Here is a 19,022-nt window from a genome sequence, read left to right on the forward strand (position 1 = left end):
CCCGTTTCCAGGTGTCCTTCCCTTCAAGTCAGTGGGGTCACCAAAGGTGGATGGAGACCCCCAGTGACGCTGACAGCAGCTCTGAAGACCTGAGACGGATGGCGTGTTACATCTCCCAGCTGTGGGCAACCGTAGGCTTGGTTCATAAATTAATCTGGATCAGCCCAAGAGTGAGAGAGAACCATCAGAAGAGACAGCCCCTTCTTCCCACAGTCGCAACGCAGGGGGCCAAGTTTTCCAAAAATGGAAGGAGCCACCTCTGCACAGGGTACCCCGTTAGGACTTGAAATCGCTGCTTGGAAAGAAGGCTCAGTGGCTAAGCAGCACCTCTGCAGGGTCCCTCTAGCACAGGAGGACGGGGGCGGGTCATTGACCACCACAGGCCAGGGGCACCCACCCTCAAGCCAAAGTACCAGCAAACAGACTCCCCGTCTCCAAATACACCCCTGATGGAGAACCAGGTAGAATAACAGTCACTCAAGGTGAGAGCAGCGCTGCCCTGGGTGGGGACGCAGGCGAGCCTGGGCCAGGAGCACGAGGAGCGGGGTGACGGGAGGAGCTCATAGATCCAGCGCTCCTGAGGGTCACGATGCCGACGTTCAGACCCAGAAGGGGCAGAGGTGTCCTTGGCAGAGACCACCTGGTGCTCAAACCCTGCTCTGGGCTTGGCAGAGGCCTCAGTCGGGACACCATGGTCTGGAAGCTTCCTGGACAGCCTGGCCTGGGACACTCGAGCCTCCACCAAGTCCCTCCTCCAGAGGCCAAGGGGCTGTACAGATGCCACCGCCAGGCCACGGCAGGTCCCCACAAGCTCCAGGAAGGCCCTTGATGCAGGGCCAGCAAGCGCCATTCCCACGCGCAGCCCGGCCATATTTAGAGAAAGGAACGGGATGGAGAGGTGGCGTGAATCGAGTCCCCATAAACCAGGTCGTGGAGGGAATGAAACACGGCCAACGTCTTGCGCCATCTTAGAAAGAGACGCTCGGCCCCCCTCCTGGCCCGGGAGATGAATGGTCTCCGTGCACCCTGCAGCCAGGTGGCTCCTCCAGCTGCATCTGGGAACTGTCACCTCCCTTTCCCTGAGTCACTGTCCCAGTCCGACCCCCGTCTTCTGTCACTTGGACAACACTGTAGCTATGCGCCGGCCTCCCCCACAGCCGCTCACCCCCAACCCACTCACGGCCAATGACCGTCCTAAAGAGCAAACCCATCAGTGTCACTCCCAAGGCTTTCCGCAGCAGCACTCGGAAGGAAATGTCTCTGTGCTGTGTAACTTATGGTTTCCAGCCTCATGACCCCTTTTAGGCGGCCCTCTCCCCATCACAGTGCCCGGCAGGGTCGTCTCTGGGTTTCTTGAACCTGTCGGTTGCTCCCGCCCCAGGGCCTCTGTGTGCAGTTCCATCAGCCTGGAACGTTCTCCCCAGTGTTGACAGGGCAGGTTCTTCTCTCCCTTCAAAGTCCAGCCAGCTCAGAGAGGCTTCCCTGGCCTCTGTCCAGCACGCAGGGCCTCCCCTCTTAGAGACTTCATTTGGGGCCTGGAGTCACCCCTATAGCCCCAGATCCCCCTGACTGCAGCGCTGGCCCGGAGTCCATCCCTAGGTGTCTCTCAAGTGGCTGAGTGAGCCCTTGAACACCTGCAGGGTCTCCCCGGGGACACTGCTCCATCTGGTCCTTGACTGGGAAACTAGAGGGCGGCCGGGCTGGGACTGTTCTGCTTCCGGCACACTGAGTGTCCTCGTTGTTATTTCAACCTCACGTGTCCCCTCGACTTCCTTCATCGATCACTCTCACACGATTCTTAGGGACACTCCAAATCCCTTCTCCTGCCCACAGAAAAAACCTCCCTTGATGGTCAGACGGACTCCCGTCTGGGCCAGGGCCTGGGCACTGGTAGTGAGGTCTGAGAGGCCACTCTGGGGACGCCTGTCCTGGGGTCCTGCAGTGCAGACAGGGCACCCACTCCCGGCCACTCCCAGAAGCATTAGCGTGACACAAGTTCACCACCTCCCACACAGGGGTGCGTTCATTCCCCCTTTAACTACGCAGCACCACGCACAGGCTGCCTAGTTCAGGCCTGGCTGGGATCGGAGCGAAGGCTCCAACTGGCTGGCTGGGAGGTGACACCAGATGGCTGTGTCCTGCCTCATCACCGCCCCTGCCCTGGGGCCATGCTGGGCAACAGCCACTGTCACGGCTTGGGCGGGATCCGTGAGGCCCCGGCCATGCTCTCTGTTCCCTTCCTGGGACGCCACCCATCAGAAGAGCAGCAGGCTCCTCTCTGGTGCTGCCTGGTCCCAGAGGCCTCTCCCCTGTCACTGAGCTGGTGTCCCTGCTTCCGCCCCAACGCCCACTCTAGTCCCAACACAGTAGCCAGGGGTATTCTGCTGGGAGCACTTCCGATGGCAATGCCCCTGGGCTCTGTGGCTGCCCACGCCCCTTCACACTGGCTAACGACCCCCTGGCCGGGGACCAGCACCTCCATCTCACCTCCCGCCTGGCTACGGCCACGCTGGCCTCTGCTGCTCCTCACCCAGCCGGTGGTCTCTGGTGGCTTTGGTGCCTGCCTCCCTCACCCTTAGGGACAGCTGAGCCCAGCTGTCCTTCCACCTGGGCGGCCTCCCCAGGTCCAGCCAGCTTGCCGCTCCCTGTCCCCTCCAGGCCTCCGCTCAGGCTGTGACCAGGCCCCCGGCACGTCCCTCTCAGCACACAGCTGCCAGCTCCAGGGCTGCCGTGTCCACTCTCCCCTGATGGCTCCTGCCCAAGCATCGGCCGCACGTCTACTTTCCCAGCTGCATCTCAAGCTCTGAGGATGGACAAATGCTCAGGAAATATTTGATGGGGGTCTGCCCGCCCCGACCTGGCGCCCCCAGCCTCGGCTCCCAGGGGCTCCCAGGGGCTCTGCTCTGACCCCTCCTCGGTGCCCACACCTGTGATGGCACTGACCTGCAGTCCTCCAAGGGCCTCGATGGCCCCAGGTCACCCCATGCCTGCTCCCTTACCTCTGGCTGAGGCTGTCCCCGTTCTGGGAGGGCAGCTCACCTTCCAAGACAGAGGACATCCAGGACCTTCCAGGCCCACAGTGGGCTCTGTCTCCCCAGGCCTCCTGCACCTCCCCAGGTGACGTCACCTGTGGCCTCTGTGGCCCCAACTGGAGCCACCCTGTGTGGCTCGGGGTGCAGCCTCCCCCGCCTCATTCCTCTGCCTCAGCAGCTCCTTGGTGGCCTGGGCTGGGCTGGGGGAGGGAGGAGCCGGGGAGCTGAGGGAGGTGGGCCCTGGGCTGTCCCCAGAGCTCTTCCGGCCTCAGCAGCCTCCCTGCTTCTGGCCTCTCTCCTCTCCTCTGGTTCCATCTCAGTCCCCTGGTGCCGTCCTTGCCCAGCTTCTCTCCCTCCCCATCCTGGCCCCACTCGTCTCTGGTGGCTTCGGTGCCTGCCCCCTCACCCTTAGGGCAGCTCAGACCTCTGTCCTCTACTCACGACCCCCAGCTGATGCTGACCCATGGCACCTCCAAGGTGAGGCGACAATTCTGGAACTCCGGGCCTCCACTATCACAGCATCCTCCTCACTACAGCTGGTCACCTTGTCACCGTCACCTGAGCCCTTCCCTTCCTGACAGTGGCCTGCCACTGAGCCCGGGGGGTTCTCAAGCCCTGCTCCCAGCACGGCCTGGCCGGGCAGGGGACTGGGCCCTGGTCCAGCCTCTTCTCGCTCCCCGCCTCAGCTGCCCCCAGCAGGGCTCACTACAGACGGCTTAGCCTGCGGGGTCTCCACTCGGACCTGCCGACTGTGCCCTGCCTGGGACAAAGTCCAGAGCTCCCCCATCCCCGGGTTTCCTGTCCTGCCCTTCCAGCTCACAGCCCGCCACGCCATCCAGGCACATTCAGGCCGGGGACAGCGGGCTCCCTTTGCCCAGGTGCACCCTGCCAGGTGCGCTCCCTGCCCTGGGGAATCCTTCCTCGTGAGCTCCCTGGTCCTCTCCACTGGGTCATCCTCGTGACCACATGCAGCACTTGGCACACCTGCGGCCCCATGAACATTGGCTGAAGGATACATGACTGTCCCCCCAGGCCTCCTGCGCTTCCCGTGATGGACAGCTCCCAATGTACCTACTAGGACTCCCTCGGACAGGACGCCTACTTCAACCCTCCCTTACAGACGGGCAGAGGAGGGAGAGGATCACCTTTCCTTGTCAGCATTTGCCGCTTTCCTGGGGACATTTTGGGCAGGAAACGGCAACGGTGAATCACAGCAGAAGAAGGTGACAGCCTGTGGCAGCTGCTTCTGGTGTCCTTCCAGGACATGTTGCCTCTCTGCCCTGGGAAGAGTCACTCCTCACTCCTGGGCTGTGATTGGTGGGCGGTGGCACAACCACCCAGCAGCCCCCACCGCCAGGCACAGTCCCCAGTGGTGCCCAACGCCAGATGCCGCTACGGTAACCTGCTTCAGATTGTGCCCCTGAACTTGACCTCGACTTATTGGCCAGACTGACCGCCTTGTCTTGGACAGGAGTGAATCTTGAAGCCATGTTGAAGAGCTGACGTGACAGGGTTGTCCCCGTGCCGGGCACTGTTCTAAGCCTCACAGCAGCTCCATCAGGAACAGTGCCACAGGAGAGGAAGGCTCTTTCCCACGGCCACACAGTCACAGCAGGCCACCCGTCCCAAACCACTCCAATCTGGGATTCGCAGGCAGGTCCTAGGCTGCTGACTCAGTGTCACGGGACGGATTTGAAGCCTGTGAGTGACTATGTTCTTGCTTCAAACGACCTCCGTTCGGACATTGTCTTCCCATCTCAGTGATCCACTGCTTCGGGGAGACTGAGTCGACTCAGCACCCAGACTCCCAACTGCAGCACCCCATTCCAAGACCCCCGTGCTGCGCCCCTCTACCCTCTCCAAAGGCCAGATGAAAGTTCTGTTCCCCCAAAAGCTCTCTCCCCAGGTGTTTTAATAGATGTTATCTAATTTGCCTTCATTCATAACATAAAATGAATGTCGTGATATAAACGGGAACCCACCATGAAGCCAAGACGGAGCCAGGCCACCTTCGCCCTGCGGTGACCACCGAGGAGTGGCTTTCCACAGGACACTCATCTGTTCTAGACACTAGGGTAGGAAGGCGACGAGTCTAAGAGAGACACGTCCCCCCCAAGGTACCCCACCTAAGACGGGGAGCATGTCTGCCAAGTGCGGTGACAGCAGAGTCAGAGGAATAGACCTCCAGACACCAACAACCCGGATCGGGGTCCCAGAGAGTTCTCTTGGGGGTGACCTTGGCCCTTTTGAGATGTCTCGAGGTCAGGTTTTGGGGAGCTAGTCTCTCGACCCCCAGGTGCCCGCATCAGGTGATACCAAAGAATCCCCGATGCACACCCAGGCCACCCTCTCTCCCACCCATCCTCGGGATTGTGACCAAATGCATTTGGGGCTGCCCACTGCAGACTCACGCAGGGCCTCCCATCAGGGGCTTCATGTGGTCACCGTCTCGGGGCCCAGGCCTCCCGTGGAGCATGGCACACAGAGCTCACAGACACTCGGGGAACAACCTGCAGATGAAGCCCAGAGGTGACCGAGTCCACTACGCCCTCACAACTGGGGGCCCTGGCAGAAGACCTCATTTATTGGCAGCAAAACAGTGACCCGGTCTCCTGCCCTCAGTGCAGGTGACCAAGTCATGCCTCGGGTCCCACAAAGAAGAAATGAAGGAGGAAAAAGAAGGGGAGCGGCTGCGCTGTGAGGATGTGCCACCGTCACGGGGAGGCAGGGCTCCTGAGGGCGGGCTGCCTTTCGTCCCCTCAGCGTCCCCGAGGCTCTCCAGGCACAACTGTGTGTCCAGTGGGTCAAGACACAGAGACCGTTGAGGAGGCTGAAATACACACAAACTTGCCACCTCTCCTTATTGCCAGATAGAAATTCATAAAGGGAAGATGGAAACTATTCCATCGATTGAGCTCTGAAAGGAAAACGCAATTAACAAAAATAAAATCACTTCGCCCGCTAAGCCCAGCTTCCAACTCAACGAGATGGACCCAGGTGCGTTAAACAGGCCGGCAGCCTCACCTGGAGCCCAGGTTCCACGTCTTATCACGTGCGCTATCCCGCCCCTGTTAGCTTTTCTCAAAAGCCTGGAACTCTGAAAACACGGAATTCTCTCCAGAAGTTCCCGTAAGTGGGTACTTGTCTGCTGCTCAGTTTAAGTTTTTGTCCCCACATCTGGGACAGTGGGACTTAGCAGGTTAAGAAGAAAACCAACAGCTGTGCAGGCTCTTAGGGACCTCAGCCACTCGGGCGGGGCACGCGTCAGGCTCTCGCCTGTTGGGTACAGGACAGCCTGCCCACGTTCTGGACGGGTCAGCCACCAGGATAAGAATGTGGCTCCAGCAAGGACTGCGCTGACAGTGGCCTCTGGGGGCCGGGGGGGGGGGGGTTTCTTCTCCTACAAGCACCTTGGAGCTGGAGAAAACAGAGGCGGAAAGGCTGAGGGACCGCGCACAGCTGGAAAGAGCCAGAGACTGTCCCGCCCCAGGTCCTGCCACTAGAAGACCATGCAGGTGGCTCAAGTCAACAGACAGAGACCTTCCTCCAGCGGAAGGTGAACACCCGGGTCAGGGGCAAGCCAAGGATGACAGTGACACTCAGCACCACAAGCCCTAGGAGCAAGACACGCCCAATGCAACCCAGCCGTGTCCCACAGCCCCCGTCACATGCACAGTCCCCGTCACGTGCTCACACCACACCCAGCCAAGGCCAAGGTCACGGCATCCACCGGCCTCTGCAGCTCATAGGGACCAGCTTCCCTGATGGGCCCATCCCTTGGCCTGTGGCCCCGGGGGCTGGGCCTCCTCCCCTGCTTGCCCGCCACGCGCCACAGCCCTGCGTGAGCCTGGTTTGCAGTAGGACCTCAACCTCAGGCCCTGAAAATGCAGCAGCTGAGACACTGGGGGACGTGGGACGGCCACCAGCCCTTCCTGCCCCACCTGAATCTGCTCATCGTCCCTTCCGCACGATCACAAACCTCTAGAGGACCAAGGAGAGGCAGCGCTGTGACACCTGGTGGCCTCCTCCGCTGGGTCATTCCTCAGCCTCTAACAGCCCTCCTGCGCCCTCCCTCCCCACACGGCCAGCCCTGGGGGCTACCCAGCCTGCCCATCTCCAAATCAGACTCCTCCGCCCGCCCATCACCGCCACCACCACAGCTAAGAGGTCACCCACTCCACACGGTGGCACCCACAAAGGTGTTTCGGTGCCGAGGACCCAACCAACAGCCAGCACCAACTACCAGACGCGAGAGAGAAGCCTCCTCTCAGTTATTAACTGCCCCGTCCCACGCAGTTCATACAGGTGCAAGAAAGACCCAGAGGAGGCCGTCCCACACCAGGGACAGTGAGCCAGAGCTCCGTGAGTTAAGCCCAACTCTGGGGGAGCCTGCAGACAGAGAACTAGGATATTACGAAGGCTCCCAGACAGAGGGACAGAGGCCCACTCAAGGAAAGCCCCCCACAAGCTGATGACAGTGATGGAGGGGGAGTGTTAAGCAGGAGAAAAGGCAGGAAGTAATCAAATGACTTCCCTTGCTCACCTGCTGGGCAGCCTCAAACAAGTAACTCACCCTCTCTGAACTCATAGAAACTGGGGATAGTTTGAGGGCTCCTCCCTGAGGTTGGGACACCGGTCCTTCCAGAGCCTGGGCCATCTGAGGCACAGGCAGGGACCAGCGGGCTGTCCCTGACATTGACCCAGCAAGCCCAGGTCCTTGGCTCTGTGGCTGCCGTGGGCTTTGCAGCCAGGCGCTGGAGGTGCTGTTGCTGGGCTCGCTCCCGCCCAAGCGTTCGGGGAATATCCAGCTCTGGCAAGGGCTGTCCTGGAAGGGACACAGAGGAACCCGAGGAAACCTCTTCCTGTGGAGGACCAGCGGAGCCTACACATCCTTCCGCCCATTTCATCCCTGGGGTTTCCAACACGAGGCTCCTGTCTAGCAGAGGCCCTAACCCCGTGGAGCGGGTTCCAGTCTGACAGCTAGTGACTGTGGCTCTACCGCCTCATCAGCAGCCACCGCTCCGCAGCGGTCGTTGATGGTGTGGCTTGTCCTCCCGACCACCCGCGGGCAGCAGGGAGGTGGTGGGCCATTCCACAGACTCAGAAACTGAGGTTCCAAGAGCAAAAGATTCCTCACCCAAATCCCATACATAGCTGAGCAGCCTGGCGTCCAGCCCTGAGGACAGGGAGGGCCTGGCGTCCAGCCCCGAGGGCAGGGAGGGCCTGTCGTCCAGCCCCCAGGACAGGGAGGGCGGCTGAGCTGTGCACCCCACTTTGAGCCAGCCCCTGCCCCGGGGGGCCTGGAGAACCCCAGCCTTGGCAGCAATCCCGCCAGGGGGGAGCCAAACCAGGGAACTGAGGCTCTGAGAGCGAAGCCACATGCCCAGGGCCACGGAGCTGGGGCACCGCGTCTGCTCCCCTGACCAAGGGCACCAGCCTCATGGGAGGGAGTGTGGGGAGTGCAGATCCCCAGGCCCGCCCCCGCGATCACACCTTCCAGGGGCTACAAACCATCCAGCGCCCCTGGCCCACGGCTGGCACAAGGGAACGAAGAGCAGCTGTCCCAGGCGGGTGTCACCCTGCCTGAGTACAAGGGTGTGGGCCGAGCGTGAGAGAGCAGCACAGCAGAGGACGCGTGTTCAAGAACCATCCGCGTCACAAGAGCCCTTCCACGCTCCTTCCCAAGGGCAAGCGAGGCTGCTGGACGGTGGCACAGAGCTGGGCCACCAGAGAGGAAGGCCACACTGGGCTGCCCCTGTCCAGTGATTCCCGATACAATCAGGGAAACCCAATGACCCCACGTCAACATAACAAAGATGGATTTTTAAACTGGCCATGACTTCCCCAGAAGAAAGGTGCCCAGGGGTGAAGGGTCCCCAGGACGGCGGACTTGAGGGCAAAACCCAGGACAGTCCTGAGCAGAGTGGGACAAGCTGGCCCCAGTGAGTGGCGGATGGCTTGGATGCAGAGGGAGGCCTTTCTGGCCACGTGAAGGACGCCCAGCCGTTCCTGCAGTGGCCTCTGGTCGTTACTTCCAGAGGGGACTTCGCGGATCTGCAGGAACGGCTGTCCCTCTCCCCTTTTCTTTGTCCCTCTGTCCCAGGCACCTGCACCCAAGCCAGCCTCCTGCAGATCAATGGCATTCTGCTGACCCTCGGGCTCTGAACCCTGGGCCTGTGTCAGCCGCTCTCTCCTCCACACCTGCCCACTCTCCCCCGCTCCCGCTGCCCGGGCCTCCCTGGGAATCCTCTCCGCTTCCCAGGGCCTCCCTGCCTCCCTGCCTGACTGGTCACAGTGAGAGGCAGGATGGCATGGTCCCAGGCGTTCTCCAGGCCCAAACTGGAGCAACCGCAGTCGCAAACCAGGACCTTGACCACTCAGCGGTCAAAGCCGAAGCCACTCTGGCTAAAGACATGTTCACCCATGGGGTTGATTCCATCCCTTTTGGGATCACCTGTCCCCTCCATCAGCACCTCTTTACCCCCCACCCCCAGTCTAGCTGGCCCTCCAAGCCACCTCTTCCGAGGGGCCACCAGCAGCAATGGATGCCCGCCCAGTTTTCCAACGTACTTCCCACTTTGGGGATCCCCAACAGAACCCTGTGGCGTGAGTGTCGTCCATGAACCTGTTTTCCAGAAGAAGAAGATGCTGAGGCTTGAGCTGGCCATGGCTGGTCCACCAGTGGCCCACCGATGGTCCACCGATGGCCAGGGGACCCACGCTGCCCTATGGCAGTCAGCCTGGGACTTTCCCTGGGGACAAGAGCTCTCTGTGGAGGGAGATTACCGACTCAGGTCCACGGGATCCTGGAGCCTGCAGCCACGGGACTGCGTCAGCCTGAGAGAAGTCACCCCGGAGGGATCGGGGGAGACGGAAAGAGACTGCACACCCACCGGAGGCTCGGTGGGCCCAGAGTCGGCGGTCCCCTCTCCCCACACGCAGCACCCTCTGGCTCCTCCCCGGCTCTGGGCACTGAGTCATAGGATGCCGCAGCCCACCAGCCCCACCCACCTCCACCAGGTCAGGAGGTCCATCTCCCTGAGACAGGCACGCACCACACGTCACCTCCCTGCTTGACGCACGTGGGGGTAGGGACATCACTGCCCACGGCAGCTTCCTCAAGATGGCCACGTCCCCGCCGTTGACTGAGCTCATTTTATTTTATCATTTTCAGTTTGTTTCCTTACTTATTTTCAGGTACTGAGCCCAGGGCTGCCCTACCCTGAGCCACGTCCTCCGGGTTGTGTTTGCCTGCTGTTTAAATTCTGAGACAGGGTCCCACACTAAGTGGCTTAGGGACCTCCTTAAGTTGCTGAGGCTGGCCTCAAATTTGCAATTCTCCTTCCTCAGCCTCCCAAGTCACTGGTATCCAGGCACGAGCCTCCACGCGTGGCAGATGAGCCGATTTTAGACTCAGACGCTGACTTGTTGCATTTCTTTTGATGGCTGCCCTGCTTGTCAAGCCAGTGACCCAGGGTTTATTTCCTAGCAGTCTTAAAGAACTTTCTTTGGATATTAATTTTTATACGCAAAATGTGAGTCTAGGTAAAGAAAAAAAAAATAAAGTGAATAATAGGTGGTATCGGATACGGCGGCTGCCAAGAGCGACCCACGGGATGAGAAGCGGCTGACTCGGCCAGGCACACAGACCCCTGGAGATCAGCCCGCGGGCCACCCTTTGAAACCCTGCCAGGGATTGGGTGTGGTTTGTTCCACCAAGACTCGTGCTGGAACTTGGCTCCCAGGGCAGTTGTGTTGGGAGGAAGGACTTTAAGAGAGATTAATGTCTTTCTCATGAAACTGGGTTAGTTCTCTCAGGAATGGATCAGTTACACCCTTTAGTTTCTCTGCCAGGGTCCGCCTGCCCTTTCACACATTTCCCCCATGTCTTCATACAGCTTCCAAGATGTGCTGCTCTGAAGTCTTTCCAGCCTTCAGAACCATGAGCCAAAGAAAAAAACCTGTTTCCTTTATAGCTCACCCAGCCTCAGGTATTCTGTTATAGCAACAGAAAACAAATTAAGACAAACCCACTGAAAGACCGGTGACTCCCAAGATGGGTCTCACAGAGCCGTAACACCAGGCCTTTGTCTGTGCTGCTTCTTCTGCCTGGTGCCCTATCCCCACAACCTCCTATCTTCCTAGGGCCCAGGACTGAACTCAGGGTCTTGTGCATGCTAGGCGAGCACTCTGCCACTGAGCTAAATCCCAACCCCTCCCATTTCTTCTTAATGACCCAGGTCACGTGCTGTCCTCTGGAGCTCTATTTTTGCTTAACTACTCAGGAATTTCCAGTGTCCCTGGCAAAAAAAAATCTTGTGTTCTCTCAGGCTACTTTTCCTGAGTGCTGACAGGATGGCCTTTCCGTAGGGGCTGAAAGATCCCGGAAGACCAGATGGCCTTGGGCCCCTGTGCATGGAGCCCAGAGAGTGGGAGGAGCAGGGATTCCAAGGAAGGGAAGGGAGTGATCTCCAGGGACAGGTGACCAAAGACCGTGTCCCCCAGCCCAAGACCGGGTGCCCTTGAAGACAAGAGGTGAGCAAGCACTTGGCGTAGGAGGATCCCCTGGAGGCCTGGGGTAGAGACCTGCGAGGCCCAGGGTCTCCACCTGAGTCTGCATTTGACTGTCTGAGCCCCACCCCAAGGCCCCCGACTCTGCGGGCCTGAAGTGGCCAGGGAAGCTGTACTTGAAAACCATTGCTTCAGTCGCTGCGGAAGCAGGTCATTTGAGGGCCACACTTTGAGAAGCCTGGGGCCACAGGGTACCAGGCAAGGACGGGGGACGGGCAGGGGCCTGGCAGACAAAAATACAGGGACTCGCACTAACAAGATGCCCCAGAACACTACGTCGCCGACTGCATACCAGGTGGGAAACGCGGTCTAGTGGAGAACGAGCCTCGGCAAGGTTATTTAAAATATGCTCCAGATAATTCAATGGAGATGTTCAGTGAGGTGGGGGGACGTGGTCTCGGGGATCCTACAGACCAGAACGTGAGTGGTCCGTCTAAAACACAGTCTCCCTTTGGAGACCCCATCGACTGGCTATTGTAAGCAGGGAACTTGACCGCGTAGAGGTCAGGGCTGGGGCCGTCTCTGGCTAAAGAAACGCTCTTCTGTTTGAATGACCAGGCAATCAAATTGCTCAGGGATGCAGTCATCCAGAGAGGAGAGGAGGCCAAAGAGGCTTTAGCAGAATTGGGTGCAAATGGCTGAAAGGCCCCTGTGCAAGGCTCCCAGAGCCCGGCCTTCGATTCTACCCCGACTAGCTCCTTACACATGAATTCAAGTCGAGAAATAAAGCTGTGTGTGTGGGTGGGGTGTGCAAATCAGGACCCAGTGGCTGCCCCCTGTAAAGGTCTGGCCTGCAGAACAATGCAGGCCGGGTCACTCATCACACGGAGATTGACTTTTATCCGATTAACCGATGGAGAAACATCCTTCTCCATCTCGCAGGAGCATTCTGTGGAAGGGCGTTTTGCAGACTGCAGGGAAAAGTTAGGCCTTGGCTTCCCTCCCGCTCGGCCAGTGGAAAATTACAAAGGAGGCAGGACTGTCCTCGGCCTCACTCACTGGATCTTCCCCGGGCCCAGGAAAACACAGAGAGCAACCCGGAAAAAACAAGTGAGCCTTTACCTACCTGGGGCGGAGAGGAGCCTGGGGGGCGGCGGGGGCGGGGGCGGCGGGGGCAGCGGAGGCGGGGGCCGGCACTGGCAGATGTGTTGGCAAGTGTCCGTCACCTTGGAGCAGGACTTCTGGGGCTCACCGTGCGTCACCTACAGACAGGGGCGCACCCAAAAGATACAGGAGAAAATGAGGCTCTGGAAACCCCCAGGGGCCCACCCAGGTCCCTGCCAGGCTGCAGCGTGGGGCCCATCCCCGGGACCAAGGCAGGGAGAACAGGCAGAGGGCACAGGGGGATGGCCTTGGGAGGCCGGCCCGGCAGCTCTGCAGACCAAGGTTTTGTCCCCAGCTCTGCCAGGATCCCGGGGCAGACGACCTGGATATTAATGGCAGAAAGATAAGAACCTGAAGGAAAACCTCTAGAACTTCCCTCGGGTACAAATACAGAAACTGAGGCCCAGACAAAGGTGGATAGTGACAGTAGAGTGACGCTGTCTTTTCAGTCACCTAAGCCTTTCTTCGCCTTTCCCTGCAACAGCACAAGGCCACACCCTCAGCTTCTCCCCAGTCATTGTCCCTGTGGCCTTTCTGTCACAAGACTCTGGGGCAAGGTCCCCATCTTGGGGAGGAGTCCTACCCGGCCGGGCCTCTTGGTCCAGTGGGAAACCATCGGATCAAACCCTCTCCAACCGCCGAGGCCCAGGGAGTGCCTCCCCCGTGCTCCGGGGGTCAGGGGCCCACAAGACCCCGCCTGGGCCCCCAGGCACCCTCTCTGCCCATCCTCACGCCCTTCCAGGTTCTAGCTCTGGCACATGCTGTTCCTGGGGCAGGACGCTCTCAGGCCCTTGCCCGCTCTGTGCTACCAGGCAGCTCAGATGTGACCTCCTCAGGGAAGAATCTCGCCTCCTGGCCCAGGGCCAGTGTCCCTATGGGCCCCACCCCAAGCACCAGGTTCTTCCCTGGTTGCTGCCTGTCTTCACCATGGAACCGCCATCTCCGTGAGGCAGGGCTAGGCCTTGGGTTCCCTCTCATTAACTGGACAAGGAATGCCAACACTCACAAATGTTTGGCAGATGGATGGAGGGACAGATATCACAGACGGGAGCAGGCCCTCTGCCCTGGCATCCTAGCCTGTGTTTCCCTAACCCTGGTCTCTTCATCTGATTCAGTCTGAATTCACAGGTGGAGCGGGGCCTGCGAGTTTTCTTCAGCTTTCCTCAACGTAGGCAGGGTCAGCCTGAGAGGCTGGCGGAGACCGGCTGCTGGTGGCCCTCCCTACAGAGAGCAGGAAAGTCAAAAGTGTGGGTTTCGGGCCTGCTCCAGGGCCTACGCTGACTTCTAGGCCTGAAGGGAAGAGTGGGTGGTCACCGCCCACCTCCATGTGGCCATGGGAGATCCTAGAAACCCAGGACCCCAACTGCCTTGCAACTGAGAGCAGCCTGCTCTTGCACGATGAGGCTCACAGGAGAGAGGCAGAAGGGTTGTGCCCCCTCAGCACTTGCCAGCTGCAAGGAGGCTTGGTAATGGCCGTGGGGGTGAGGGTGGGGTGGGCTGCTTTACAGCCAAAGTTAATATCTGAGAGGCCAACTGCTTACCACTGTGTGGGGTTGGTCAAGGACCACGGATGGCACGGGGTAGGGATGGGGGGCTCTATCCATGGGGCAATCATAGCAGCCCCCAACATTGGGTCTGCCACCTCTAGATGACCACTTTCCAAGGGGTCACTGGAAAGCTCCATGCTCCAACAGCTGGCCCCCGAGACCGCTTCCACCAAGGGCGCGGACGTCAAGCCACATCACGGCTGAAGTAACGTGTGCCAGCCTCGATGGCACAACTGGCACGAGGGGCTTCAAGAGGAGCACGCAGGTTAAACCTGGCCCCACACTATGACCTGTTCTTTGTGGGGGGATATAAGGGCACAGATGTGTAAGGGTGTTCAACGAGGGGCAGGAGAATCGGGGCCAAGTTCCAAGGCTCAGGGAGGAAGAGGGGAAGGAAACGCACTGCATCCTAAAAACTCCACGTTCTGGGTCCCCCACTGAGACGGGAGCAGGTGCCACTGCCCGGCCTGCTGCTCTCACAGGAGGCTGTCCTCCTTCCCGAGGGACACAGAGTTGCCTGGTCATTTGGTCCAGACAGCAGGCCGTGGCTGCTGACTCTTCTTCTGCTGACAGTGGCTCTTCAGACCCTGGCCAGCGTCTCTGCACCGGACTCTAGCAGGACCACCTGGGCAGGCTGTTCTGAGCCCCGCGCCCCCGGAATTTAGACTGAGGAGCCTAGCGCTGCTTTCCCACCCTGCACACACTTTTTCTTTGTGGCAATTTCCTGCTGTCTTGTGCTGTCTGACTCCCCACACTAAGTGGAGGGTCTCCTGGGCAGGCAGGTAGGTGAGTCTCTGCAGTATTAACCTGAACAGGTGACATGCTGAGCCTCGCTGGGTGTCGGCCCCAAGGATGTGCCCTGATTTCTCCCTGAGAACCAGGAAGGGAGGTTTACTAGCCACACACAGGTGGGACAAGGGCTCAGCCAGCCAAGCAACACACCACGGCTGCCCAGGGCCTGGCGTTCGGTTGGTGCTGAATGCAAAGGTACGTTGGGAGCTGGTCTGCCCAGCAGTGGAGAAACAGCATCTACCCTCGTCCCCAACCAGTTCCACACTGGGGTTCTGCTACGTGGCAGTGGTGCAGCCGGACCAGCAGAGAAGGGACCTCGGGCTCTGGGAGCTGGTCTCAGCATCTGTCCCATGGCTGTTATCTGGGGAGTCTCACCAGGAGACGGAACTTGCCCTGAAGTCACCTGCTCTTCACTGACAGAGATCAGAGGCGCAGAGAGGCCAATGACTTGCCAAAACCCCACAGAACCCAAACTGGCGTCGTTCCTTACTGAGACGGCTCTGCCTCCCTGCCCCACTCGGCAGAATCCTCCTCCAGCCAGGATCCTGCCAGTGCTGCGGCTGCACAGAGTGGGCCAAGGCACGGCATCGCCTGGCTCTGGTGCCTGTCGCTGTGGTCCGAGGGACACAGTGCTTCCCGGCTGCCAGTCCCCAGCGTCAGTACCCACTTCCCAACCACATCCCACTCCTGCCCCATGAGTGAGGCTTCCAGGTCTGGGAGGTGCTGCCTCCTAGTCAGGGCTTAATGCATCGTCCACTCCTCTCCATTCCCTCTGCTACCGTCCCCAACCTTGGGCCCCCTCAGGTCTCCACTGGGCAGCACCTGCCTTTCACAAGGGTTCTCAGATGGAAAAATGTCCCGTTCAATCGGAATTCCAGATAAACCACAAAAACTTCTCAGGATAAGCATGCCCTCGCTATCGGATGGGATAGATCTGTGCTATCAAGCATCCTGTGATTTATTTGAAATTCAAATTTAACTGGATGTCCTATATTTTTATTTCCTAAATCTGGCGATCCTACCCTCGCCAGCCCCTTTGCTCCTTGTCCTATCCCCTCCCTGAATCCATCCTTCCCCCTGGAGCTGGGCTGATTTCTGAAGCACCGATGTGAGACGGTGTCATCTCTGACTTCAAACCCTCCACAGTCCCCTTGGGCCTCAGGATCAAGTCTAATCTGCAAGACACCATGTTAGGGGCTCACAACCGTAAGGGAATCTCCCCGGCTCTCTCCCTGGCCTCCTGGGGCTCTCGCCTCTGCTTCCCCTCATTTGCATCCTGACTCTCAGCCGCAGCACCAGGGCCAAGCCGTTTGTGCCCACTGAGCTCTCTTGCCTGTAATCACTTATTTAATCATCTCTCCATGGTCAGGCTAGCAATGCCACAGGGACATTAAGCCCCTTGCACTTAACACAGGCCTAACATATAGTAGGTATCCAATAAATGCCACTGAGTAAATAATCCAGGCTGTCCTGACTGTTGCAGGCTTAGGCCTCACCTGGGCCCAGGCTCGATCCTCATCTGCACACAGAGACCCATAAGGCCAGACCTGAGCCTGTCTCCCTGGCGATCGCTCTAGACGGGCAACCTCAAAGATGATGGCTTCTGGCATCTTTTATGGAGACAGGCCAGCACCACAGTAACTTGATGAGACACACTCCTGTCACACCTAATAAATCTGCCAGCCTGTCATCCTTTTCCTTTGCAAAAAAAAAAAAAAAAGGGAAGCATCTGAAGTGAACTTAGAAGAACCCTAAATCACAAAAGCGCAGAATCTCAATTCCACACACATTAAAGTAAGAAGGGGAAAGGAATGCCCCCACCCGCCCTCTGGCAATTTAAATGTCATCTGACTTTAATGATTAAGTCTCTTATCATCTAGCAGCAGCTAGAGGCTTCAGGCTGATTTCAGGGAGGAGCCTGGTGCTTTGGGGACCCCAGGTCTCCTGCCTCACCAATGACCCCGTTAATCGGTAAGACTTGGCTGCACTGGCCCTATCCTTCCAAATGTTTACCACCCTGGAGGATTCTTCTGGCAAAATGCTCATGGACGCATAGATAGCTCCAAGCCTTTTCTCCAGCTCCTTCTTGAGAAACTCCTGTGACGTGACAGATTTTATTCTCTCCACTTAAAGAAAAACACATGGCCTCTGTACTTCCATTTGTCCTCTCCCCTGCCACGTTCCTCTGGATTCAGCTCTTCTGCTTGAAAACCAGATCCATTCATTCCAAAACCCCCTTTCCCTTGGCTTCTCTGTCCCTATCATTTGTAAATTAATTTTTCCAGAGCCTCAAGCCAAGATTTTTACCCATTCTACTTATCTGGAGGATTCCTTTTCTAATTGATTTTCATGAAAATTGATTTGTATTGAGTAAGAGGATCTGAAACACACACACACACACAATTGCTTGTATGAGCACTGCCTGTTTCATAGGACACCTTAAAAGCTGAGCTGCTTATACAAAATAATGTCTTGGGGTGGGGTGGGGTGTGCTGGGTGGCAGTGGTCTTCTGGTTAGATCCTGCTAATTTGAACAGCAGACTAGCCTAAAAGGCTGTCCACCTGCTTCCCTTGCTTAAAAAAAAAAAAAAAAAAAAAAAAAGAAGAAGAAAAAAAGCCCATGGAAGGGAGGAAGAGAGAAATCGGTCAAGCAATGAATATAAAAGCCAAGGGAACTTCACATCCCAGGCTCAGTTAAAAGTTGAACAAGGGAAACTAGTCCCTAGTCGCTGAAGTGTTTAGAAGTGACAGAATCCTGAATCCCGGGGACACGCAGCTGAGTCAAACGGCTGTTTCACACATTCAACAAAACTGTCAGTTCCAAAAGGAAAACAATTGTGAAACTGAAAACAGAGCAGAAGACGGGGCCTGGTGCTGGGGTGGTGACCTGCTCAGAGCCCTGGCTCTCTATGGGGGTCACCCAGGCCACCATGCAAGTGGGACTGACCGAGCTGGTTCCCAGGCAGGGTCTCATCATTTGGGGCAGCTCATGGACCACAGCAGACTGGCAAGCCATCTCATCCATCCCTTCCTCATTCAGACACCCCAACTCAGGGCAACCCTCTGAATAGTCACTGACCCCAAAGTGCCACCAGGAGAACATGAAGCCACAACTACCTCAGAGTGGGTCTTTCAATACCCCCAAAAGTAAAACTTCTAACAATTCAAAAATGCCATACTACCTGGTGATTGCCAGAAAAACCCCCGGGGCCAGAGAGAAGAGGGGCATTCGTCATACTTATCTCAGTGGCAGTGACGCCTACCCCTTAGTGTTTATTATGGTCCAGGCAAAGTGATCTACTTGCTTTATCTCATCAAGTACTTAGAATAAGTAGCACAGTCAGGAAGAGACCAAGGAGCAGAGGGGGTCACATTGGTTGCCCAAAGTCCCTTGGCTGGTGAGGGGCAGAGCTGACACCAAAGTCCTCTTCACCTCTCTCCACTGTACCACTGCTATGTCCTCTCTGAATCGTACCAGGGACCATCCCATCTGACCTTCCCATCAGCCCTAAGAGGTAAAACTTCAGTTGGTGGCTGCCTGGCCTCTGTGCCAGGGTCTGGGAGGTTCAAGGGAGGGTTCATCCTCAAGTAGTCTGACAGATGGGACAGGTCCTTATATCGGTCACAAGTAGCCACAGGCATAATCTGTCAACATCCCCAGTTCCACTACCTACAAAGGATCACACAGGGCCCCTGCCTGTTTTTAAGACCAAAATGAAGTGACACAGTGGGTTCTGGAGGGAAATAAAGAATGCACATTCTTAGGATCATTTTTCTTTTCAAGTTTGTTTCTTTCCCGGAATTTCTGCAATAGAAGGTTACCATCAAAAGCTAGTCCCCAAGCCCTGTTTCCTGCCATGACCTTGTCCTGCAGGCCATAGGCCACAGGCCATAGTTGAAGCCTCTTTCTGGAGTTTCTTATCTTTCTAGGCCCCAGGACCAATCAGTGGCACTGCTGTAGGAGCCAGGCCTTAGG

The 19,022-nt window shown here is 57.9% G+C and overlaps 1 protein-coding gene and 1 long non-coding RNA gene across 6 annotated transcripts in view; one reads left to right on the plus strand and one right to left on the minus strand.

Annotated features, from left to right (window-relative positions):
- The window catches only part of Prima1 (proline rich membrane anchor 1), a 46,330-nt gene that overhangs the window by 26,188 nt on the left and 1,120 nt on the right, over positions 1 to 19,022 (minus strand). For all 5 annotated transcript variants that reach the window (XR_013439236.1, XM_078050765.1, XM_078050766.1 and 2 more), the window contains exon 3: positions 12,670 to 12,805. Coding sequence is in view for 4 of the 5 variants with exons in the window: in XM_078050765.1 (XP_077906891.1) it covers positions 12,670 to 12,805 (136 nt within the window). In the remaining variant the exon portion in view is untranslated. The remainder of the gene's footprint in view (positions 1 to 12,669; positions 12,806 to 19,022) is intronic.
- On the plus strand, positions 11,300 to 18,816 carry LOC144377925 (uncharacterized). Its single transcript, XR_013439237.1, has 2 exons — positions 11,300 to 11,567; positions 12,486 to 18,816. It is a non-coding gene; the product is annotated as an uncharacterized LOC144377925 (long non-coding RNA).

This window comes from Ictidomys tridecemlineatus, chromosome 5, assembly GCF_052094955.1.
Source record: "Ictidomys tridecemlineatus isolate mIctTri1 chromosome 5, mIctTri1.hap1, whole genome shotgun sequence".
Lineage (NCBI taxonomy): Eukaryota > Metazoa > Chordata > Mammalia > Rodentia > Sciuridae > Ictidomys > Ictidomys tridecemlineatus.